At 40.2% G+C, this 27,130-nt stretch overlaps 2 protein-coding genes and 1 long non-coding RNA gene across 4 annotated transcripts in view; 2 read left to right on the top strand and 1 right to left on the bottom strand.

Moving 5' to 3' along the window:
- The window catches only part of cfap74 (cilia and flagella associated protein 74), a 47,499-nt gene extending 44,883 nt beyond the window's left edge, over positions 1–2,616 (top strand). The window contains exons 36-39 of one of the 2 annotated variants that reach the window (XM_086069363.1): positions 244–376; positions 684–802; positions 1,985–2,119; positions 2,285–2,616. In XM_086069363.1, the coding sequence (XP_085925489.1) occupies positions 244–376; positions 684–802; positions 1,985–2,119; positions 2,285–2,389 (492 nt within the window). In that variant the 3' untranslated portion in view covers positions 2,390–2,616. The remainder of the gene's footprint in view (positions 1–243; positions 377–683; positions 803–1,984; positions 2,120–2,284) is intronic. The other variant, XM_086069364.1, reaches the window with a different exon arrangement.
- LOC147178534 (uncharacterized) lies at positions 960–22,048 on the bottom strand. Its single transcript, XR_015094136.1, has 2 exons — positions 21,660–22,048; positions 960–2,130 (listed from the first exon to the last, which is right to left on the bottom strand). It is a non-coding gene; the product is annotated as an uncharacterized LOC147178534 (long non-coding RNA).
- The window catches only part of LOC147178533 (guanine nucleotide-binding protein G(I)/G(S)/G(T) subunit beta-1), a 36,110-nt gene continuing 21,594 nt past the window's right edge, over positions 12,615–27,130 (top strand). Inside the window, exon 1 of the mRNA XM_086069366.1 lies at positions 12,615–13,003. The gene's annotated coding sequence lies outside the window, so the exon portion shown is untranslated. The remainder of the gene's footprint in view (positions 13,004–27,130) is intronic.

Genomic DNA, 27,130 nt, shown 5'->3' with positions numbered 1-27,130 from the left:
GAGTAATTTGTTGTAGAAGTAGTTTGTTTAATGGCATGCCAGCCCCATATGTGGTTATGCACAATTTTAAAAATGGTATGAAATAATAATAATGCATTACAAATTATTTAGTGGACCCCCCAAGCTACAGCTCTTGGATCCCTGGGGATCTTTTGTGACCCAGTTTGAGAACCCTTGCATTTTGACCGTCCTGTTTGCAACCAAATAAACAAATTGAAGTGTGGTTCTGATTTTTGATTTTAGAGTAAACTTTGTGTCCTGGATCTGCGAGGTGCAGCGTCTGCACCCAATATGTACCTACTTGGAGGAGATCCACTGACAGTTCCTATTGAATGCCTTCTTCCTCCACTAATAACCAGTCAACCTCAGCTTGCAGGTACATTAGCTTATACCTTCATTTCTGCTGTTCTCAGCCTGTAATTATAATACACTGACTAGATGATTTATGGTATGGGACTGATCAATGCTCGACCATGGATATCAATGGAATAATGTTCGAATGAATTGTCCTGTAGCTAAGGTGTAAATTGTCCCATAATGATGATTAATACCTCCCAGGCTCATCTGTATGTGCAATTACTACAATGTGTGTTTATTGTAGCCACTGATAGTTTCTTTGGTTGTCACGAGCCAACTTAGGGGGGAGAGAGAAGGAGTTAACATTCTATGCTCTTCCTCACCAGGACAGCCAGAGGAGATGGAAATCCCTGTGCTGGTCACCCTCCGAGCCAGCTACAGCATGGGGACCATCAGACCTGCAGTTAGAGAGCTGCAAATAGGCTGCATACGGGCCAGTAAGAAGGTGCTGAGGCAATGATGAATTGTTTTATTAAATAACACTATCATCTTATAAAGGGTGATTAGTTTGACAAAAGTGTCTTATTAGCTTGATGTATGTCATGTTTGGGATTGTTGAGGACCCACATGCAGGAAACGGAGGCGAGGCAAGCTTGCAGGAGTTTAACAAAAGGAGGAATTTATTTCCAAAAGGAGAACGCAAGCAAGGAACTTGGAATCAAAACTACAAAAAAATAAATAAATACAAAACACACTAGAACCAGAGCAGGGACAGGATGACTGACAGAGACTGTGAAAAGTAGGGATGTGCCAAAAAATCGATTCTCATAAGAATCACGATCCTCATTTAGTATGATTCAGAATCAATTTTAAATGTCCCAAAATCTTTTTATTTTAATTATTTTATACTGTCTTGCCTTTGTCTGTGTGTGCTTTTATTTGGAGCGCTGTTCATGTTGTACCCGGTTTGGCCACTGAGGGGCAGTGTGGTTCCACGCGGTCTAATACATTGTTAAGTTGTAGCCACATTAGAGAGTAGAAGGAAAAAGTCACGATCAAGTTATTCCAATAAATTAAAAAAACATTTCAGCGTGGAGCCGTTCTTTTGAGTGATAAAAGTGCCGCGAGTAGCACGCTAATTAGCATTAGCGAGTCAGACTGGAGTAGATCATAACAATTCCTTGCACATCTATAGATGGAAGCAAAAATCATTGTCAATCAAATCATTGTGAATAAAAAAAAACGCTCTGAATCGAAAATGTATTCTGAATCGAATCGCAGGCCCAAAAATCAGAATCGAATCGAATGGAATCGTGAGACATTCAAAGATTCCCACCGCTAGTGAAAAGCAAATGAATGATCCAACAAAGATTGCAGGGAAGGAGGGAACTAAATAGCAGCAATCAAACGACAACAATGACACCTGGACATGACACAAGGGGCAGAGGGTGCTGATTGGAAGACACAAGGGGGCCAGTATGACGAGCACAATGACAAGGAGAAATGTCAACTAAAACCAAACCAAACAAAACACAGATCATGACAAAACAACAAAACTAACCAAACCAAAACCAAAACAATGTAGCAGCGTTAAGACATATAGCAAGGTGTCTGATGCTTTTCCAAATTAAATAATTGTGTGATATAAGCCAGTGCATTGACTGCTTGTTTGGACCATCCTATTCAGGGGAGTGACTTTCACTGGGACAACATGGCATCTCTGCAGCAGATGGGCTTCAATGTGGATCCGAGCAGAGGCATCGTAGAGGCGGGCACCAGGCGCACTATTAAGCTCACATGGATCCCGCAGAGTGGGCGCAAGGTGAGGAGGATCTGTTTTAATTCAAAAGGGGCGGTGGGCAACAAAAGGATATATGTTTTAAAATCGACAAATGTGATCAACCAACCACAAGTGAATACAATTCCAAACATTTACTGGCGAGTTAGTGAAATTGTATAGTAATGATGTAAATAATTTGTGTTTCAGCCCAATGAAGTGGTGCAGATGTGTGTGCCTCTGACGGTAAAAGGTGATGAAACGCGAGTGTACAGCGTTACCCTCATGGCTTTAGTCTCCACTCATGTGGACTGACTCCTACTTTCAGGGATTCTTTTTTTTCCGACAAATAGCTCTATTTTTGCGAGAGCCAATGACTGTTAACCACCACATTTAGCCTATCGCATGTAGTTAAAACAAAAATGAGAAACAAATCGCAATGTCATGTCATCCTACAAAATTGCAACCAAAATAATAAACTTTTTTTTAACACTAACTGAGTATTTTGTAAATGTTGTTAACTCATCTATTGGATGTAATCATGTTGTGCAGGTGCACTAATACTTTCCAAACAACTTAGTAACAGGCTACATCAAATGTTGCTAGTATTTTTGTTATGATTTGGACCATATGATCATAATGACCACACATTTTACACGGACACGTAAGCCTGTTGTCTCTCACAATGTTTACAAATGTGTTAGAGATTCCTGAACCTTGCACCGTTAATTAGATCTGCACCAAACTGATAACGGTGTATTCTTCCTCATACCAGTAATGGCTTTGTGGAAATCAGTTAACTACTCTTTGTAACATCTTTCTTCCGGAAAACTTGTCTGAGGTAATAAGGTGACTCAACGCTTGCTGCACTTTGTTTTACTGTGCAATGCAATGCAATGCATCTGTAAAGAGGCCTCTAAAAACAGGCCTTCCTTTTCAACTGTGAAATAGGAAACTGTTACAACAGCACAGTGTTTGAGTGCTTGGCACTGTGGCCTCGCAACAAACGGATTGCAGGTTCGACTCTGTCTGATTTGGCCTTTCTCTGTAACATGTTGCAGTCTAAAACCAAACCAAAAACTGTATTCTAGGTTCATTGAAGACGACATATGAATATGCTTGGCTAAATTAATTATACCTCGTCAAATTCTTTACGTATGTCGCAGGTCAGTGACTGATGGCGAAATCTCTCTAGTTGGGATAGCAACCAATCATGCTTAGGATGCAGTATATGGACGGATGGATGGACGGACGGACATTTATAATTCTGTACACTGAATTTAAGCTATTTTCTATGGGAATCTGATTCCGCTACCAGAGAGCATATGAGAGACCATGATAGCAAGAAAGGAATGCATCTTTTTAAAATGAGGTCACTAGTTCCACTGATGACAGGCAGAGCGATTGAGAAACCGCTAAATGGCTTGATTGATGGTTTTATCCTTCTTTTCTACCACCTTAGTTTGAATGTGTGAAGTGTCCGTCAAAAAGGTGTTGTGTGAAGTAGCACTGGCCATAATTTACATTCCAACTGCTAATTTACCAGACATACATGATATAAAAAGGTTTACAATATATCACTGGCGTCGGGCCAAAACCTTGTACCTCCAAAATAGTCTCTTTTCAAGAGACCTCAAAAACGGCACGCTTGTTCAACCATTAACAATGCACCATCAAAGAGCGCTAGCCATTTTCAACACTGGTCAAATATTTGTAAAAATAACATCCACACATGTAGAACGACCAATTATAGTATCGATTTTTGAACAAAATAATGTGACTTATGAGGTTTCGGTCTAACAGCAGCGATACACTTTTTTTCCCTTGCATTTTCTTTTTTTTCTCTTTGTTGCATTAAATCAGGGGTGGGCACACTCGGTCCTCGAGGGTCGGGATCCTGCAGGTTTTGGAGGTTTCCCTCTTCCAACACAAGCTGATTCCAATCAACAGGATCGTTATCAGGCTCATGTAGAGCTTGCTGATGAGCTGATCATATATCAGCTGTGTTGGAAAAGGGAAACATCCAAAACCTGCAGGATTCCGGCCCTCGAGGACCGAGTGTGCCCACCCCTGCATTAAATCATACTAAGATACACTATTCACTGTTTTAGGTAAATTAGGACTACTCAAATGATTTCTATTTGCTAATTGCCAGATTAATGAGAGGATTTTTTTCAGTTGATCTTTTATTACTTTCTTCAAAGTCAGAGGTTTACATAAAGTATGATTAACTTGCCTTTTAAGTTTAAAGTATGAAGTTTGCAGCATCTGATGGGAGTAAAAGGCACACCAAAAACACAGCTTTTTTTTTGTTACATAATGGGAAAGTCAAAATAAATCGGCCAATATGTCTGGAAGAGTATTGTGGACCTGCATAAATCTAGATTTTTTTTGTTTGTTTAAGTTTTATTTATTTGGTCAAATCAAATCAGCAGGCAATGCAAAATCAACATAAAGACCATTGTCTACCCTTTTAACATGTCCAAATTGTAAAAACGTAAAAAAATGAGTGTTAGAGACTGAAACTTTGTCATTGTTGATTTACAGTAGCCCTTTTATTTGACCATTTATTACTCAAACATCTTATTAGCAGATTTATACCTCATGCAAGTCTCAGACTGGATTCAAGTTTGAACTTCCCGCCCTAAGTCTGCGGATGTGACATCAGGCGCGCATTGTGTATGTGAAGAAGGAAGAAATGCAGTTTCATTTTGTGTCAACAGGTGGAAATAGCTATTTGACATTCAAATTACCACATTGAGGATTAAAAAAAACGTTTTTTTTTACCATTGATCTCATGAAGCACATCTCCTAATTCATTCTCACCAACTTTATTCGAGTCCGAAATGTGCATGTCAATCCAAGATCAAAAGCAAAAGACCTTGTGAAAATGCTGTTTTAAGATTGTAAGACTACGTCATTATCCACAGTGAAATAAGTGCTATGCTGTCCTGTGCTGAAAGGCCATCGAAAAGCCAGATTACAGTTTGCCGATGCACTCGGGGGCAAGGACTTTTAATGTTTGGAGCTCTGTCCTGTGGTCGTACTAAACTAAAATGGAACTGTTTGGCCATAATGAGCATTTGGAGGAAAAAGGGGGAGGCTTGCAAGCTTGAAACACTATCCCAATTGTGAAGTATGGCGGTGATAGTATCATGTTTTAGGATTGTTTGGCTGCAGGAGGGAATGGTTCCCTTCACAAAATAGATGGCATCACGAGGAAAGAATTTTATTTGGAAATTCCCAAACAATATATCAAGACATCAGCCCAATGGGCCAGAAGCTTGTGGAAGGATATGCAAAACATTGACCCAAGTCATACAGTTTAAAGATAACTGTACCAAATTCGAATGCAACATATGTCAACTTCTGACTTTAAAGAAAGTAATGAAACGTCTTTAAAGAAAAAAAATCCCTTCTGGCATTTAGCAAATAGAAGTAGTTAGTATAATCTAATTCCCACAACAGGGCGGTACGGTGAAACACATTAGCGTGTCCGACTCACAGTTCTGAAATGCGGGGTTCAATTCTGGCTCTGGCCTTCCTGTAAGAGTTTGCATGTTCTTCCTATACCTGCGTGGGTTTTCTCAGGGTACTCCGGTTTTTTCCCACATTTCAGTTGGCCAGTTGACCACTCCAAATTGTCCGGAGGTGTGATTGTGGGTGTGAATGTTTTTTTTGTCTGTGTCCCTTGCGATTGGCTCGGTGACCAGTTCAGAGTGTGCCACGCCTCTCGCCCATTGACAGATGAGATAGACTCCAGCATGCCGCGCGACCCTCTTGAGGATAAGCGGTTTGGAAAATGGATGGATGGATAATTCGTACAACAGGAAACGTTTTTTTATTAAAATTAAATGAGTTATGGAAATATCATACAAACCCAATTCCAAAAGAGTTGGGACGCTATACAAATTGTGAATAAAAACTGAATGCAATTATGTGGAAGTGCCAAATTTTAATATTTGATTCAGAATAGAACATAGAGAACAGGTCAAAAGTTTAAACTGAGAAAATTTATAATTTTAAGGGAATACTATGTTGATTTTAAATTTCATGGTGTCAACAAATAATTAAAAAAAAGTTGGGACAAGGCCATTTTCACCACTGTGAGGCATCCCCTCTTCTTCTTACAACAGTCTGCAAATGTTTGAGGATCGAGGAGACAAGTTTCTCATTCTTGTCTAACACGCGTCTCTAACTGTTCAACTGTCTTGGACTTTCTTTGTTGCACCTTCCCCTTTATGATGCGCCAAATGTGCTCTATCTGTGAATGAATTGGACCGCAGGCTGGCCATTTCAAAACCCGGATCCTTTTCCTACGCAGCCATGATGTTGTAATTGGTGCTGCATGTGGTCTGGCATTATCGTGTTGAGAAATGCAAGATCTTCTCTGAAAGTGATGGTGCCTGGATGGGAGCATATGTTGTTCTCCAATCTGAATATAGCTTTCTGCATCGACGATGCCTTTCCAGATGTGGAAGCTGCCCGTGCCACACGTACTCATGCAACCCTATACCATCACAGATGCAGGCTTATAAACTGAGTGCCGATAACAACTTGGGTTGTCCTTGTTCTCTTTAGTCAGTATGATATAGCGCCCCAGTTTTCCACAAAGAACTTTGAATCGTGATTCGTCTGAACACAAAACAGGTTTCTACTTTGCCACACTCCATTTTAAATAAGCCCTGGCCCAGAGAAACGCCTGCGCTTCTTGGTCTGCTTTATAAATGGCTTCTTCTTTGTACTGTAAAGTTTCATCTGGCAGCGGCGGCTGGCACGGTGGATTGTGTTCACCCACAATGTTTTCTGGAAGTATTGCTGAGCCCTTTCTGTGATTTCCCTTACAGTAAGCATTCCTGTTTGTTTGTTTAAGGTCCCGAAGATCATGGGCATCCAGTATGATTTTTCAGCCTTGATGATTGTTTCATATTCTCTGAATCTTTGGATGATGTTATGCACTGTAGATGATGATTACTTCAACCTTTTTGCCATTTTTCGCTGGTAAACACCTTTCTGATATTTCTCCACGATCTTTCTACGCAACATTGGAGGAATTGGTGATTCTCTGCCCATCTTCGCTTCTGAGAGACACTGCCACTCCGAGAAGCTCTTTTTGTACTCCAATCAAGTTGCCAATGGACCTCATTAGTGGTAACTGGTCTTCCAGCTGTTTTGCAAGTGCAATTGACTTTTCCAGCCTCTTATTGCTACCTGTCCCAACTTTTTTTTAGATTTGTTGGCACCATGACATTTATAATCAACATATTTTTCCCTTAAAATGATTCTCAGTTTAAACTTCTGACCTGTTATCTATGTTCTATTCTGAACAAAATATTGAAATTTGGCACTTCCACATAATTGCATTCAGTTTTTATTCACAATTTATGTTCCAACTTTTTGGGAATTGGGTTTGTATTTGTTTTAAATGAATGTCTTTGCAATTTTTTTTTACAATATTAATGAAAAATGCAAAAAGGGGTGCAGTAACCATTAGATTTGTTTAAGCAATTAATTAAATGACTGATAATATTTAATGTGACCTCATAGAATTAATTACTAGAAACCTAAGCCTAAATGATACGGAGCCCCAATGAACGCTTTTGTTTACCAAAAGCCATCATAGACAAGTTGACAACAAAGTGCTCCTATGATTTGTGCATGTGAACAGCAGATGTCAGTAATGCCACAGAGTAGTCCCAACGACCTCTCTCACCTCTCCTCAGATACATGCAGTAAGCATTTATCACAGATTGTAGGAGATTATACTAAAGCAGATTAGTGCACACCAACCTGCCTATAAAAAGCAAGGTCGTTATGAGCTTAGCTTTGTGTAATGTCACTGGCTTTTACAAAGTGTGTGCTACATTATATTAGACAAATATTGGCGGCGTTATTTTGCCGCTTTATCTAATCTGATCTTTGCTCTGATCTCTATCCCTAATACTGAGCGATGATGCTACTTAATACCTCTGACTGTGATGAGCATGTACAGTATATGCGAACACCCACTGGGTTAATAAAAATGATATGCAGTGCATATTTTTGAGGGTGCTGTAGCACCCCTGAAGTGAATTGACTGAGTTAACTAGTGAAGTCATGCGATTAATTATGATTAAAAAAAATAATCGCCTGATGCCCCTAATTTTTTATAATCTTTTCTTCTTTTTTAAATTGCCTGACGCGATTAAATTTTTTAATTGTAATTAATTGCATGACTTCAATAGTTAACTCACGATTAATCAAACATTTTATATCTGTTCTAAATGTACAATATTTTTTCTAGCTTTTCATACTGTTAACAAAAGTGGGGGAAAAATGTTAATCTAATAGAAATAGTTCAAATGAATTTTTTACATTTATAGCAGTCAATGGCATTGAATGAGTTAATATTCAGTTACCGTTTAATCAACTCAAATGGGTTACTAATTGCACTTTTGCAGAAAAACACATCATAGTCCCAAAAAAAACAGTTCAGATTGTAACCAGATTTTCCTTTTTAGTTTAAAATAACTTACTTTAGCCTTCAGAATCCCTCATGCACAGCCCTAGGATGTCTTGGAACCAGATTGGACTTGGTTGAGATGTAATATGGTTTGATTCCTTCTGGACTGGGTTGGATTTGTGAGTGGTGAACTGTGCAAAGCTTCACCTTCCAGTCATATGGGATTGCGGTGAACTTTAATATGGCCTACCTTGCTTAAATCAGGATATGTGGCAAATGTATTTACTTTTACCAACACATCATTATTTTGCCTTCATTTTTGCTGCTTATTTTTGCTTCGGTCACCTGCTTATGTTGTTAAACGCTACATGTGGTCAGACAGTAACACTGCTTTTTTTTTTTTATTGGAATGAGAGAGGCAAGCTTTTGCTATGTTAGTATTTAAAAGTTGATGATATGATTGTTTTCTATAAAAAACAAAAACAAAAAAACAAAGAGCCAGGTTCAGGAATTTTCCAATGAGCATCATTTACTTTGGACAGTGTAAAATATTTTTAGTAATGCTTTAGAAGTAGTTTATCCCACTTCCACCCTCCTTTCTTTTTACACTGGCCTCACCAAAAGCGTCAATTCAGATGATAAATTCTCGCCGGGTGGCCTGACGCCGGCTTAAGCAGCTTCACAACACACGCATGCAGACAAGCGGGAGCGTATCCAGGGGCAACTAAATCTCAGCAGCAGCAACCTAGGCCAGATGAGTCCCGATGGAAACTCACACCCAGAGACTCTGCATGACAAGCAAACACACTCTGGGCCAATGTTTCTAACTCATGGTTTCATCGGGGACTTTGTTAGACGGTGGGTTATGTACACAATGCTTCATAAATTAGTGGTTAGCACAAAACAATTTCACTTTATGGCAAGTTAATTCAGCTTTTCCATCAACCTTGCCTATTTTAGGGTAATAATACAGGTTTGGGGTGATACATCACTCCGCTCCTCATCTACCCTCCAACTCCATGTTCCCCGTGTTGGCCTCGCCACTATTTGATGCAGAGCCTTCAGTTACTCTGCTCCCAAGCTCTGGAACTCCCACCCTCCTGACCATTGTGCCATCAACTCCCTCCCACTCTTCAAAACTAAACTTAAAATCGACCTGTTTAAGCTGTTCTATTCCAACTAAACCTTTTGAATTACATTTCTTACTTACATTATTTATCTTTTTTTACCTTGTTTTATTGATTTTATTTGGCTTTGTGCTTTTTTAACGTTTTGTACAACGACCTTGAGTGTCCTGAAAGGCGCTTCAAATGAAATGTATTATTATGATTGTTATTATTATACTTGCTTCGTTATTGTCGAGTTCTATCAATGGACGCAAATACAGATTGTTAACAGTAAAGACATGTTAGAGTTAGAGTCTTCAATTAACCTAACATTTATGTTTTGGGAATGCGTGAGGAAACTGGAGTACCCGTACAAAAACCACAAACTTGGAGAGGACATGCAAACTCCTCCAGAAGAAAGTCCAAGTTGAGATTGTAACCCAGAACCTCACAACTGCAGGGAGTCAATGTTACCATATACAGTATTCACTATATATGGTGCTCCAGCCAAATCGTAAAAACTGCAAATACTTTTTAACCCGACAGTATGCATCTAAAATCATACAAAGCCTGTAATTCTGACAGACATTTCCAAGCACTGGGTTTTACAAAGCACAATTCACTATAGATCCAAACCAAAGCGGGTAGTACTTGTGTTGCCGTCCCCCACTGTGACTGGACTAAGGCACTCCCTAAAGACAACAAAGTTCCATGTCTCCAAGTATCCAAGTAACGCTTTAACTCAGTATCCAGTCTAATCTCCCAGGGAGCACTCCACCTAGAAGCTCATGATGACTGCGGCATCTCTGTGTGCCTCCAAGCCACTAACATGCACAGGCAGTCAAAACGACATAAAAAACAAACATCGATCGGAATTTTCGGATTTGAATGCGAACAAATCATATCATATTGTTTTGTATCTTGTCACAGAGGAATGTTTGAATGACAACACTCACATGTGTTCTTAGAATGTGTGAACCGTAGTGCACATGCGGCATGTGAATGTGGGTTGTCTTCGAGTGGGACACATGGAAGTGTGTGTGCGTGTATGTAAATGTTTAGCCAGCTAATGAGCATTGAACTGTTAAGCAGTCAGTCAATAGGGATTGTCAGCTAAGGCAGTGTCTCAACGCCTCTCTTGTTACTTTGCTATTGGCCTCTCGTGCGTCATTGCAACAAACTGAGTCTTTTTTCTGAACTTGTGCTTCATATTCCGTTTTTGATCGGAAACCTAAATGTCTTCAGTATACAACAAAAACAAGGGCAACTACCTTGTTGTTCCAATGCTAGCTAGCTAGCTAGCTAACTATCCATATATCTATCTATCTGACAACAAAATATCAATATTTTGATCCACCGTGTTTAGTTTTAAGTATCGATCTCCAAGCTAACGTATCAATATTTGCAATTGATTTATTATATTTTCTTTATTTCTATTATTTTTTATTTATTTTTGTGCATACGAGCCCTTCACACCAACACAAACATTTGGAAACATGGCGGCGGCATCGTTGCCATCAATTGATGATGGAGAGTGTGCTTGACTGTAAAATCACAACTATGTTGTATTAAGTTTTTTTTTTTTTTTTTTTAAAGATATATCAGGGTGAAGGCCAAGGCCCACATCTCGTGGGCACCGCACGCTACTGTTGACAAGGTGACATGGAATTGGTAACACAATAGTTTGAGGTAGTTTGGTTAAACTGAAGATGTGTGTGCCTCCTTTGGTGTGAGCACAGCAGCAGCGCATGCTTTTTTCAGCTTTGTGTATTTAAAAAAAATTAAACCAACATTTTTTTTAAAAACACTTCCGGTATCGATATCGCGATATTTGGTCCCAGTACTACTTGGTATCGGATAGAATCCACAATCACTAGTATGCCCATCTCTACTCCATCCCATTTTTAAATGTCTGCCACATTTTCTGTTTTGGCTTGCAAATGGCACAGTACAAGAAGTAGCAGTTGTTGCGGTTATGTAAATCAGACAGACCGCCTCCTTTTCCACTATATCACATTGACAAACAAACTGAGAGAGGAAACAACACATAAAAGAACAAGGAAAACATAACTCAGCAGAATAGCCAGAGTCAACAGATTCATTAAATCGTTGTGCAGCAGTGCTAACTATACCCTAGCATGTAGCAAATTTACTGGCTTGTAATGTAAGTGTGCATTAAATGGTGAGAAACGCTGTTACTGGCCTGAAATGGTAAACAAAAATGAGAATGCTGGATATGCATCACAGCAGGAATCTCTAATGCCATGCAAGTGGTATTGTTTTTCTTTTTCAGGTAACAGCTCTGTGTGTATAATGGAATATTTGGTAGGGCTGTCACTACATTTTTAGAATTGATTATTCTATCATTTTTCTATTGATTAATGGTTTGGGATTAATGGTCATTGGATAAAGATTTATGTTTCTGTTTGTTTTTTTCGCAAATCTGCGGGTTTATCATACATTTGTGGGATTTTTCTTGCAAATTTGTCACTTCATAATGTCACAAATACTAAAAAAAATTCTTGTAATTTGTGAGTTTTTCTCGGAATAGTAAGGAAGGATGGTATTAAACGAAGGGGAATTAAGGAGGGAATGAAGAATGAAAGGGCAAAGGAAAATAGAGTCTCCACCATGCCCATGTAAACTCATATAACACTGGCCTTGAAGCCGTAATTTGGAGTCTTAACCCTTGTTTAAAACTCTAACCCTGGCCTGATTTGGAAAAACTAACTACCACAAACCCTAACACATGCTAGAAATCTGAACCTTGGATAAACCCCACTTTGAATTTACAAGGTCAAACAATATTGCATTTATAAAATAAATTCATATACAGTAGTTTCAAATAAAAAGCTACATTTGCCCACACTGTATGTAAATATATCAGGTCCTGACAACCAACCAAAGATGGCAGTATTTCCTGATTTCTTAAAGTGGTCGGCGACCCTTGGCCGTAAATTATGACGCCTCCTGAGCGTGGGGTTTCCCGGAGCTGAGTGCAGGGTTACCGCGCCCATCTCTGCTGTTTGATGGCCGCAGGAAGAAGCTGCTGAGATCCTGACGCCGAGGAAGAAAAGAGGGACGACGACGCCGTAGGACGAGGGGATTTTTTTGGCCGTGAAGGTGGAATTTGTGGCGGATTCCGAGAGTGCTCACGCGGGACTCTGAACGCCTATCTCGGGGTGAAACACCGCCTCGTATCTGCTCGACTGTGCCGGTGTGTTCCCCCTCCCTCGGCGGGTCAAAACTGTGTTCGGGGAGTGCCACTCTTCGCTAGCTACATTGAGCTACATCCGAGCGCCTGGCTGGAGAGAGGAGAGACGAGCTTTTATTTGTTTCCAGCTCATGTGATTTTAAAGCGCTGATTTCATTTGAAAGCAGGTAAGGATGTTTTTTTTCCCCCCCACCATATATAATGTATAATGTGTGTGACTAGCCAAAGCTGCGGAGGTGAACCAATGGGTTAACTGGGTTGAGTGCCTCAGTTAGTTAGATAGCTAGTTAGTTGTCGTTAGCCTACCACTTGCTAACCAGTAGAATGAGTGTAGGTCAGTATAGAAAGGCAGAACGAATTGCAATTGGGACAATTGTATAGCTTTTGCATTAAATGCACAGATCTTAAGTGGCCACTATGTACTACTGTTAAACAGGTCATTTGATAATAGTTTTCTGCGTTAAAGAGCTCCCCTAGTTTCCATCCAACTTAACCTTTTAAAATAATTTCCCCGTAAGATACGGGGGCTTGTTTAAAGTGCAAATTTGTTTAAAGTGCAAATTCCTATCGCAGTTGCTGCCAACAAGTCGACATGTCGGCCCATATTTTCCATGTCTTTACTACAGCCAAAGCTAGTATACATGCTAATGGACTTCCCATTAAAACTTGTTGTCAAGTCTGAGATTACCGATTCAACTTGTGTACCCTGCCAAACAGTTTTTTTTTTTAAACCCGTCGAATTTGGGTTTCCTTCCTGTCGCGGTGCAAATTGTAGCATCATGCAGCTGACAACGAAGCGAGTCTAAAAATGGCTTCTTCGCCAACCCGAACCACTGCCGTCACCACCACCCGTTTTCTGTAGCGAGTCCAAGCAAGTTAGCCCAGCGGTGGCCGCAGCCTGGCGTGTCTCTCATGGGTGTGTTTTGCTCGATCGTGACATATTTGGGCCAGATTTTGGGCTATTTTGCGAACTGTTTGTTTAAACCCGCAGAGTGTTCCTAATATTTGCGTAGAGTGTCGTAGCTGCATGATTTCGTCAAAATCGCCGCCTTTTTAAATACAAGTGGACCGAAGCAAAACTGAGCTGGGGCTGCAGTTGAGCCATTTAGAGTTTTAAAAGGAACAACAATCAGGCTGCGCGGGGATACAACTTTATACTAGCTTAATTAGCCTATGGCAACATTGTTGTAGACTTGTATCAAGTCACATGGGTTAAATGGTATTTTAGCCCTGAACGCTAATGTGTAAAATGCGTTATATACATTTTGGTCTTGAGTGAACTAAAGAGAATGAGTTTAATTGGCTCTGTGCAATCCTGTTATCTCGAGCTCGGGTGTGTTGCAGGGCGAGCTGTTAGCAGCTACACTGGCCATGTCCCATACCAGGTCGGCTCGCGCGCTGTACCGTACACCGCCAAAACCGATTAAATGAGATTTCCCGGGTAAATTATGCTAAAGATCCAGTCTGGCTCCGTGAGCGTGACATTATGAGGTTAATGTGTTGAGCGGCGAGTCGGACGTGTTGCTGACGCGTGCGACTCCCCCCGCAACCAAGGGGCAACAAGATGCCGCTATGAGCAACTTGACACCGGGCCGCGTCGAGCCGGACAACTCGCGAATGAATGCTCGCAATTCGAGTCGTCGTGTGAGTTATTTTTTGCCATTCTCATCATTTCTCTCCTAAAGAATCATTTGAATTTACTCTGTGGGGATTAATTTAGCCTGTGTGTCCCCTCCCTGCACCGCCTCCAATGAATGGGTTCCTGCATTGGAGGGCCCGGGTAGCTGCACTCAACAAGATGGCGTTCAAAGCCTTCCTCATCAGCGCCTTTTCTCCCACTCGTAGACAACTTCCCGAGCGTCTGAGGGCCTGTAGCCAGGCCCGCTAGCTTTCGTTACCCTGTTGTAAAAAGAAAAAAGAAGAAGTCATTTTTGTTCTGTATGTTGTTGAAAGCCATACTCCCTGATGAGAATAATAGAACTGCAAAACATTTTTGATCACATGTAATAATGTATTTGAACCGTTATAGTCTGTTGTACCCAACCTCAGATTTGGTAAACTTCCTCAACAAATGCCATTCCTTTTCTTTTTTTCTTCTCTTTTTTTTTTTTTGCTCTGCCAAACTCATCATTCTAAACCCTTTTGAAATATACAGGCAATAATTTAAGTGACAACTTGTCAACATTTTTAATTGTTGTGCAGAATTTAACCAATCCAATCTAGTTAATGTTATTGCAATTTAAGTCATTAAAAGTATAAAATCAAAAATTATTACTGACGAAATGTAACCATTCATTCATTCATTATCTAAACCGGCTTATACTCAACAAAACACAATACACACAAAAAAAAGCAGTACACCCTGTTACTTTTTCCCCTCCTTCCAATGCATCTACTTTGAGGTTCACATGGAGAACAGTTATTTACAAAACAACAGCCCAAGTAGTGGTTCTCAAATTATAGTTATGGTTCAGGCTCCCTCTGCAGTGGTGTGAAACTTAAACTTTTGTCGCAGGCCACATCTTTGCAAGAAACATGAAGTAGACACACTTTGATTGCTTTAGTGGGCCACAAAGTGATGTGTTGAGCCGGTTCTGGTCCCCAGGTTTGACACCTGTGTTCAATAGTATGTGAATGAATAATTGAATTAAATGTTAAAACTGTGCCTAATGTTGCAGGGGTTTTAACATTTTGTGTTTGTTTTTATAGCTGTGTCTATCTTTCAAGTACAATACATTTCTATGTAATAATTTAGAAATGTTTTTCAAACGTTTATTAAGTCATCGTTTTTATTTAACTTTTATATGAAGTACATTTTAATTGGAATTACGGACTACTTTTTTTTCTGTATTTAATTACGGTGTTAATGTTCCAACTGTGCGCAATGTTACAGTGATTTACACAAATAACTATACTTTTTCAGAACAATGCATTTTCCTCATTTTTGATTAACATATAAATAAATCTACTATACTACAGTAATTTTTTTGGGGGGCGGGTGGTTGAGGTAACATTGACAAGTGTTTGTTTTTTTAGGTGACATTGGAGTAAAAGGTTTGCGAAGTTCTGGACAATAAGCTTTTAAAATAGTGTTGTTCCGATACCATTTTCTGCCCCCAGATGCTGATTCCGATACCCAGTTTTGCAGTATCTGCCGATACAATACCTAGGTTGTTGTGTTTTTCAATATGACGAAAGCTGCCCTGCCGTTGGTTCAGAGCATTCAAGGGCCAATAGGATATCTTGGCTCGGCATACAGTGAACACGTCACACATCAGTGAATGTCGTACACAAGCAAGACACAAGATGCTGCATCAAAAGTCCTATATTAGCGTCTGAAATAATGGTATTGGCATGTTACTTGTTAGTACTTGCCGATGCCGATACTACTGTTTTAATGCAGTAGCGGGGCCTCTCCCGATACCAGCATTGTATCGGAACAACACTACTTTTAAATGCAAATATGTCATAATAGACATTTCACAAAATGAGTGCCTGTTTACGAATTAGAATTTAACATTTTTTCAGTTTTCCCTTGTACATGCTTCCTGACCTCTTGTCACTGCCCTTTGTCACTGCACCTGTTTTCCAATCACAGCGGGCTCGGGACTGCAGGGAATGTTGCAACTTGGTTGATGGCTGGCGGCTATGACGGTGTATTAGGGTCACGTATAAATATATTTTTAGAGGTTTTAGAGGGTGTAATATTCAGAGAAAACCCCCCCACAAATTTACGAGAAATAAAATCACAGATCTGTGACATAAACTAGCAAATTTGTAAGAGAACCCTCGTAAATTTATGAGTTTTTGTTCTCACAAATTTGCCACTTTATAATGTCACAAATTAGCGAGTGTATTTATCGTAAATTTGTGAGATTTTCTACTTTGTAATGTCGCAAATATGATTTTTTTCTTTGCGTTTTTTTGCACAGAATATTACACCCCCCCCCCCCCCTCCCCTCTATAAAAATAAATACATTTAGACATTTCCCGTAATACGCAGTCGTAGGTGGCTGTCTCACGAACATGTTGTGAATTTTTCTATACAGCAAAGCTTCCAATTGTTACAGATTGTCCGTATTTTGTTACGGAAATCAACAAACACTGACTCTTCCGGCCGTAACACGAATGTTACGGATATTTTAAAAAGCCGCTCGCTCTGTTACGTAATTTGTCACTGCTTATTAAATTCACAAGGCTACATCCTCTGAACTGTCTTGTCAATGTGCTACCGACAAGCAGTGATAGTGACAGCACTACTTTAATGAGACTGTGACCAGACTCGGATCTCTGGCACAGCTATGAGTCCGGTTTCCAGGCTTCCCTTCTACATCAGTGACTTTTGTTGTTGTTGTTACGAACAATAGCTATGGGCGTTTGCCGGCTGGCTGTTTTTTTTTTTTGTATGCCTTGTTGGCTGCTTCAATGCTGTGTAATGCACATGACCCGTGCCAGGATCCCACTCAGATATTACATTATGTACTGTATAGCATGGGTAACATGGAAGTGATCAGCAAGGCGAACGGTGCATGGTGCCTCTACTGACAGACCACAAAAGCCAGTCAGCGGCTGACAAAACGATACTACTGGGACCGGCAAACCACAATGGAGAGGATTTTTGGAAGAGGGGGATACTTAACAGATAGATTTTGGATGGTAAACATTTGCATGGGATAAAATAAATTCCCTCTGAAAAGGTGCAGGGGTCATGTTCCCTGCAACACCCTGTGAATTACACTTATGCAGCAACAAGACCTCCAAAATTTGTAAAAAAAAAAGAATTTTCAAACAATCATTGAACAAATCCAAAACATACATAAACAGTGAAAAATGAAGATTTTCCCCACTTTAACAGTAAAGCCAGGGCTTAAGCCTGCATCTTAGGTCATTACCGAAAGGGCACAAAAACACTATAAATTAGTGTTTTAGCAAATGATGAGTAGAGGTTCCACAGAAGAAGAAAAACATGCTATGTTTTTCAATAGCAAACTGTAAATAGGCGGGATTTCTCTGTAGTCCAGCCCAAGTGTCTTAATGCCTAGATACACCAATCCGGCGTCGGCCAAATGACGTCGGCACGCCGCGTAGAAAAATGACGTAATTAATACACACCACACAGACACAGACTATTACGTACCTTCAGCGAATGCGCGAGAAGAAATACCCTTCCGTACCATCAGCGGCGGTAGTCATTATTCCTAAAGGCAACCAACAACCTCTTTACGGAGGCAGGATGTCAAAACGTAAACAACTCATACTGGTGTTGACAGCGGCACCGGGGTAAACGCGGTGGCCAGCTGGTGAAGCGAAAACGGACACTGGAACAAGCTTCGTTCCCGAACGCATAGATGTACTCCGTTGTGGCGTATCTTGGACCCTGTCGACTCCTGGCTGCTACCGATCGTCGGTTCGCCCGAAAAGCTTCGACCGTGCTGCCCTCTGCGTTTTTGGACGCGGTGCCGACCTCCAGCTTCTGAAGGAGCTTCCTCGAGACTGCCGGACGGAAGAACTATGCACCCCTGCTGCTCCCACAAGGATGGCGCTGTTAAATGCGCGGTCATTGACAAACAAAACGTTTATTTTGAGGGAGTTTTTCTTTTCCAACAACTTGAATTTCCTCTGCCTGACGGAGACCTGGAACGTCGCTGGTGAGTCCACCGCTTTGATTGAATTACTACCGCCTGGCTGTGCTTATTTGGACGCTCCGAGGACGTCAGGCCGAGGTGGAGAAACGGCGACTATTTAAAAAAAAACGAAAACAAATTTAAATGTAAACGATGTCTATTTACCACATCGATCACAGCTTTGAAGCTACCTTCTTTGAAGTCGGCCAAACTGTCACTGTGCTGTGTCATTTACTGACCTCCAAAATACAATAAGGACTTTTTACGTTTTTGCAAATCTTGCTGAAATATGATCATATCCTCTTAATGGGGTGACCTTAATATTCAGGTGTGCTATCCTGAAAAAACAGAGTACTGTTTATCCGTGTTGTCACTTGCTCTTCTTGCCCCGTGCGCTGATTTGCTAGCTAACAGCCAACCACAGTGATCAAATGCCCCGACGCCGATTCAACATGTCAAATTTGCTGGAAACGCCCCCCACACGTATTCCAACTTGATACAACTTCACGGCAGTAATTTATACACTGATCAGACGGCGCATGCCCAACGCTGTCCGACCCCAGACGTCGGATTGGCGTATCTAGGCCTTTAGTCCAATCACCCATCAGACACACAAACATAACATTTAAGGACAGCATGAAGAATTGTTAAATATTTATAAATCTTTTGTTTAAAAGATTTGTGTGTGACACCCCCATCACAATACTGATACTGGATATGTTTGTTTGGACGTACAGTGTTGTGGCTTCATTTTCCCCCCTACATTTATGTCAGGACGTCTTTCATGAGTGTGCACTGTGCAGTACATCTTAATTAGGATGAGTGCCATCGAAAGAGAAAGTTTATTTTTTTTAACTAATTTGTATCCTCATTGGCCATTTGCACACAAGAAGGGTGTCTTGTTTATAAAAAAAAAAAAAAGGATTTTCATTATGATGTGTATTATTTTTAATCTCCTAGTGCTGGATAGAAATGGGATTATATTCTTAGTCTGTGGTCCACTCTGGGATTATATGTCTTTGGTCGAGTAATCGTTCAGATTCCCCGCCACGCCACATGCTGTGCTTGTAGCTAATTTCAATGATTTGTTAACTTTGAAAGAATCAGAATTATACCATCATGAAATACGGCATCAACTTCACTTGTTCGAATCAACCTGTTGAGGTAGAATGCTTTTTATGTGGCAGTTTCATTTTGTGACTTAATCTGCACAAGCATTCACCCGTATTTATCACATCAGTAGTCTCCATATTACAAAGACATTTCAGATTCAGACATTTTTATTTATCCCACAAGGGGCAATTCATATTGTAGCTTCCCAGTTTGCATACATACTTGCAGTTAGTCCATGAATAAATGAATGAGTGATATATCAAGGAACCCATTGCAGCATGGGACAGAGAGATGTCTGGGACTTGGGAGCCTAAAATTTGTTGGGCAAGATAAACAAGGTACTATAAAAGGAAAGCAGTCAAGGTAAGAGCAAGACTGTATAAAAATAAAAATATTTTTTTTTAAACGGTGGTAAGAGAAATAATTAAAATAAATTACCCTAAAAGATGGGAATGTGTGTGCCCTTAAACGATTGGCAAAGTCGATGCTCACAGCAGACAGTACATGTTTTTTCTCCTCATATATCTGGCCAACTTTGGTTTCAGACAGGCCGAGTTGAGACCATATGGGTGATGTGAGCCACTAGTGGCCGTTCAGTAGTCGACACGATTCATCAGTGCTCAGACACTTTTTCAGTGTCTATAAACTAACCTGTGACTCTGCAGAGTTTTCCAATGATGTCTGAGTAGTGTGACAAAATGACGAAGTTTTCATAAATTCTTAGTCAAAGGGCCCTCACAAAGTCATAATGAAGAGAAAGTAAAATGTACTGGTAATTTCTGCTGTGTTTTTATTTCGAAAGAGGTGCCTTTTATATTGTTTTTTCACATATGTGGGAGGTACACGTGAACAAAAACAACTTTGACACTGACTACGTTTACATGCAGTCTATATTGAATTCCGGTTTCTGAAACAATCTATGGAGGACTAAACGTGCCAAAATTTAAATAAATGAATACATCATTAAATAAATGTGTCGTTAATTGTTTCATTTATTGATTAAAAATGGAATTAAATAAATCAATGTGTTATTTAATGTGCCAATAATTAAATAAATTACCTATGATTATTTGTAAATTCTCAAATTAATTATTTCATGGTCACTGTGTTGCGGTGTTTTGTGAATTTATATTATCTGTCAAACTCGCCCATCTAAGTTAGTTGGGCAGGGCCTAACTCCTGATTGGTCACCCTGCTCACCAAGTCAAGGCAAATCCATTTCAGAATAATAAATTGATGCAGAGTGAGTAGCTAGTAAACAATTCGCTAGGCTAGATGGCGCTATTCACCTCACTAGGTGCGTTTCCGTTGGACTCAGATTTACGCTCTCATGCGGTGCTTTTTGAGACGTGTTGAAATCGAAATATTTCGCAAAAGTGTAATGGAAACACTTCTTTTTTTTCTTTTTTTTTCACATTTCCTGCAGTCATGTGAACCTGCCCGGTCATGGAGAAAAGGAAGTCGGAAGTACAGGGCCACTCGCTTTTGTGTCTGATTTGCTTCCCGAGGGGACAAGAAGTCTTATTAAGCACGAAGCAGTTTAGAGCCAAGGCTCCATACACGCAAACAATTTATTCTCGTGACGCTGCATGAGCCGTTAGCGTGATGTGACTGCCTACAAGAACTGCAAGATCTCACGAGAGTCTAGGCGGGACACTACGAGAACTACGCATCAGAAGCAAATCACTCTTCAGTCAAAATTGTACTTTATCGAAATAGTAGAACTATCGCTATTATTTTGATGTTGGTTTTGCACAACAACAAGCCTCGATCACTCGCCCCGCAGTCTTAACGCAGGCCAGCAGCCAACCAAGAATGAGCGTGAACCAGACCACCAATCAGAAACTTGCGTTGGCGCAGCAACATTTGCCCCCAAAGCTAGGCTGAAAGGAAAACGTCTCTGGAACTCGGTGCACACATAAGACAAATTTAAGTGCGCCTTATAGTTTTAAAAGATGTAACATTTTCTTGAAAACTTCTTAGGCAGTGGCCAGTTTACTTGGGCGCCCCTCCCAAGTATTAACATGGTGTAGGAATGGCTGGGCGCAGGCACGGTTGTACTTGAAGTATATAACAATATACTCACGTTGCTTTTGATCAATCCTAATCCACAAATCCCTCAGTCTTCATCTTCTGTACCCGAAACAAACAAGTGGGCAAGTTCTCCATCAATAATGCCAGGCTCCGTCTCGTGTCAGTCTCGTTGTGCGGCTCATCGGAAATGATGCCAGCTTGCACAAGCATTCACGATCCATTGACTAATTGTGGCGTAACTCGCAAGGCGCTGATGTGTTCGCCATCTGTCTTCCAGCGCTCCCACGCCGCTAGTAACTTGCCTTTGAACGCCCTGTTTACACCGATGTCCAGCGGTTGAAGTTCCATAGTCAAGCCTCCTGGAATGATAGCAAGCTTTGCGTTCATTTGTCGCACTTTGTTTCTCACAGCGGCTGTGAGATGTGCCCGCGTTGTGATGGAAAAAAAACATCTGGTCTCTTTACGTATGTGATGTGATCTGTTTAGATACACTGTGTAGACTTGCACTACTTCAAAGTGACTTTTGCGATGTCTGTTGCTGTAAGTGCGCATTGTGCAATAAAGCATTACAAAATAAAAAGAGATACACTATGCAGTAGTTTAGCCCGGACACCCCTTTGTATTTGGTATGTGTCATCTACCCGTGACATAGAGATGGGCGGGCGCTGAGATCAGTCAGTTACGGGAATGTCTTCGTGAAATAAAGCCTCCTGTTGGACCCGTTGTGGCAAAACCCTCTTTATATTCGCATAACACGACAACGTACACCTCACACAGCCACTCTTTTATTTTATCCTCTTCTATCCTGCCCTTTTGATTGGCCTTAACAATGACTCCGGCTGCAAATGTTTTTTTTAGGCAGCGTGGAGTCCCAACTAGAAACAGCCAATATGAGTTAGTGATTGTTGCCAACTACTTAAAATGTAGAACAATTGATGCATACTGCAGACACGCTTTTTGTGAACGTTGATTAGTGTTAAGAGTTGTGTGTTAGTGTTATGTGTATACTGTACATGGCTACTTATAATTGTAACATTTTTATTTCCAAATTACAACAATAAAACAAAATATACTTTGTCGCATTAAAATAGATCACAATTGAAGCTGGCATGTTGATGTGGCTTTTGACAACCATTCCAGTTTATCACGTTAGAAAATGATTGGCCTGCCCTAATCTAGAGCTTCATTCACACAGGAGGTGGTGACAGAGATGTCATTGAAATAAACCTAGAAGTAGTGATGACAGGCCAAGTGTGGGTATGAAACACGGGTGGTTATGGAGTGAAACTAATCTTCTTTTAGCAGCCGGATTATGGCAAAGACCAGTGAAAGTTTGAAGTACAGCACACTGGCAGAGATTTAAAAATGATGTAATTTCCCTTGTAGTACGTTCTGCTTTGTCACTATCACAGAGCTGCCAAATGTTAAGGATTTTTTTCTATTTGTTACGGAAATCACTGAATGCTATCTAATTAATGGTTGTAATGCTGTTTGTAACTGATATGAAAACAAATAGAGTACGAAGGTCCCTGACTGTTTTACTGTGACTGCACCTATCAGCTTTTATCTTCCTTTTATAGTAGTGTGTGTGGACCCGCACACACAATTTCTTTGGGGAGGGGCAGAGTCTTTCTTACCTAATTTAAAGTCATGTCTTCATTTGTCAACTGAGGCTGTCTCTTTTAAGATCGTGCACATACTATTACCCGCACACGCACCATGAACAAGCCTGACAGATGCTTCAGTTATGCTTTGGGTCAGAGGTGGCAATCGCGAGTAAAGAAGTGACAAACTGCACAAAGATCCTTTAAAATAATCACCTTTTTCAGATTTTTCTGGAAACAAAAAATTGAACTAGTTGCATCACGAAGAGATTACTTAGGCAAAAAAATCATTTTGGCAAAAAAATGACTGGCAATTTGGGCTGCTCGATTATGGGGGAAAAAAAATAATCACGATTATTTTGGTAATATTTGAAATTACGGTTATTTTTTGTTCAAAACAAGAAAATGTTTGAAAATAATAAGACATCCGTCCATCCATCCATTTTCTTAACAAATAAAATTATTTGAAACATTATAATTATGCAAGTTCCTTTTGGACCAAGCAGAATTTATAGTAACACATATTATTTATGTTAGCAAAAATGAGCATGTGCCTCAAAACAACTCAAAATGAATATCATTAGGGCTGTAGCTATCAAATATTTTGGTATTCAGATATTCTAGCGAAAATTCGGGTGTTTGGATAGAAATAAAAATATACCTTTATATACTTTCTTGGTAAAGAATAATTATAAATACAGAAGACAAAAAAACACATTTGCATGTAATAATTAACAACCAACTGGTTTTCATTTTTAGAAAATCAACTTCTTTTTTTTGTACTTAAACTGTGCTTGTCAGCAAACTATTTTCCTCCGAAACAATGAGATTTTTGACAAATCTCTACCCATAGATTTTGGTCAATGGAACTAAAGTGAAGTCAGACCCCCAATAGCGATTTTGTCGGCTAAATAAATAGCACATTTGAGTAAGCCTGGTTCGTTAATAAGTGATCAGTAGGAACGGCAAATTAGTCAGGCTGTTAGCATCGAAGTATGCGCAGACCATCAATCCATTTTCTGAACCGCTTATCCTCACGAAGGTGCTGGAGCCTACCCCAGCTGTATACAGGCTGTAGTATTAACGCCTTTGAAAAGTAATTAGACGGCTGGAGCACTTTACCGCTGCTAGCTAGCACGGCTAGCTTGCTGCTTAGTGGTGGTAGCTCGCTGTTAGCTAGCAGTCGCCGCTAAACGCTGGCAACAGGGCCGTACAATACAATGTCAGCATAATTATGTCCTAGCACTCTTAACTGTAGCGTAACGTGACTTGAGGACTTTGTGTTACTGACGTCTGCCGCAACAGTTTGGGGCACTTATATTGCCGTTGTTCACAAACTCTGAATAGACGACGTGTCAGTCCTTTACCGCGACGACACGCTTCCGGTAAAAACGTCAAAATAAAAGCGCTACAATCTATTAATTTACATATTCTACCTGGTAAGGTTTATTTTGATACATTTTCCCAATATCATTTAAGAGAATCGTGAACATGGATATTAATAACTTATTCGGCTTTTGTTTTTAAGTTAGCCCTCTGAAGCAATCATGGCGGGAGACTTGAATTCAACTGGAAGCTGGCCTGACCGACTGCTGACTGAGTTGCAATATACTCAGTAGGCAAGTGTGCATTGACAAAATCAAATCTGGCGCACACAATTACACAAATCAATCAGATTCTTCTGTTAACTCTATTCTTGTCACGTCTGTTGTAATCAGATGTTACCAACATTATTCTACCACAATGGCAGGCTCATCACAAAATGACAACTTGTGCCTTTTGTGGTTTTAATTATTCCCCATGCTGCTTAATCCCACAATACCGCCACTGAACATGACTGTTCTTATATAAATTCAAAGCATGAAAAGGCTCAAAACTTCCTGTCGTACTAAAGTGGTGCGATGGCTGAATGCTGGTTTGTGATGGATTGTACACCAATAACACAATGAACGAAATTAAAGGTTCGGCATTTGTAGTTGCATTGACATTGATAAAACTGGAGAAAATCGATTCATTGCATTTTCTATGAGAGGAAACATGAAGCTAACAATCTATTGGAACCTTCTGATCAGAGCTGTGTCACGTTATGCATGCTCCTTTGTAGCCCCAGGATTTTGCTCTAGATTTTTAGAGGAAAATAGGTTGCACGGCCTCAGGCTATTTCAAGCGCCAACATTCTTCTTGACTCGTATAGTGTAAATATTTAAAATGTACCTAAGCTTATTGCGCTGTCTACCCTTTTGTTTCACTATTGTATGATCACCCACAACATAATGCCCACATGCATAATATGACAACAGACCACAGGGATAACAAGTGTTCCAGTTTGGCCGCTTTATAGGGGAGTCGTAGATGCTCTGGAGTGGACGGAACGATATTTGGAATTAAAGTGCAAAACTTCTGCCTTAGTTTGAACACCCAAACCAAGCAAAGCCGAGCAATGCCGAATGCTCACGAGACAGTGCACTGCTCATTTCCAGTCAGATCGTGAATACTCTCGGAGGTGCTCTATACTCGCGAGCGTATTTTGATTTTTCCAAGACAATTTTCTTCGCCATGGGCCCAAAGAAAGACAAGAGTGCCAGTGGCAGCAAAGAAAACCATGACAAAACTACGAACCACAGTGGAATTAGGAAGGAGATTATCGCGCCGTTGTAACTACCGTGACTACTTCTGTAAATACTGGCACGAGGACCCCCCTTTAGCTGTTCAACAACGCACGCAAAGACCGCTTGGTAGTCTAATAATATGCCCAATGTAAAATACACAAACTCAGCACTGAACTAAAACAAGCATTAACATAGCATTTATCATCCACTGATGCCATCACACAACAAAAAAAGTAAGGTATTTTTTATTAAGTACTGTACAGGATGTAAATGTACAGAACATAAATAGAAATTCAAATACGAATTTTCTGTTTTTGAAGCTTGGGGGAACGGACTAATTGCATTTACATTATTTCCTATGAACACTTCGCAGGAACGAATTATGTTAAAACTCCGAAGTATCACTGTACTTAAAAAAACATAAATGTAGCATTGCACATTGTATGAGGCCGATAAAGTGCAATTTTGTGTTTCCCAACTTTTTCCCAAAGGATAAAAAGTACTACTTGTACTCCTCACTAAATGACCAAAATAAACATCACATTTTGGCAGAGATGCAGGATTTAAGGTCTGTGCCTGGCATTCCCTCCAACTTTCTGCAGATTTTCTCTTGATTACTGTTATGCAAATGGCGTAAGCTAGTAGCTAGTAAGCTAGTTTTCTCCACTGTAAACATGGGTGCCATATCTTGAGTGTTGTGCAGCACGTTCGCTTCAGTGATCACTCTCCATTGTGCCCCGTTCTTAACATATGTGCTTCCTTGTGTGAATGACTCCTCCACAGCAAGCTGCTTTTTACCGGGAGTTTCTTAGTTGTTGCGGCCTTGTTTCCCTTGTAATGCTTGGCTTTTCACCCACTTGGCTGGATGCCTTAGTTTAAAATACTGAAATAAGTTTGATGTGCTTGCTGCTTTTTCTTGCAGTGAGCTTTAAACAAACTTTGTAGCATGCAGTCGCTTGTTCCACTTCTGTTGCCGCAAACTCCAGCTACAAACGCCTTTCTTGGTCACAAACACTTTGCTCTCTCTAGCCGTAGCCATGTTGTGCTATGGAGTGGAGTATGTACTCTGTAACGGAAACAACAGGGAGGGTGGGAGCTACGGAAACCTATGGGGGTGGAATACGCGCTGTAGGGAAAAAAATATAATATCCTGTCAACTTCTAACCTTTGCATTACAACAAACTGCACAAATGTCGTACAATAACCCACAACTGTTAAACAAATTTGGGTTTTGTTTTGTTTGTTTGAATATGCCATTTGAATATAAACTATTGTGTGTCAATTGTAGAAAGTGCTATCTACAATGAGTT

Source organism: Leptonotus elevatus, chromosome 2 (assembly GCF_054856555.1).
Source record: "Leptonotus elevatus isolate MCC_2025b chromosome 2, RoL_Lele_1.0, whole genome shotgun sequence".
NCBI classification, from domain to species: Eukaryota; Metazoa; Chordata; class Actinopteri; order Syngnathiformes; family Syngnathidae; genus Leptonotus; species Leptonotus elevatus.
Note: the sequence above shows the minus strand (reverse complement) of the source record. Positions and strands in the feature narration are given on the sequence as shown.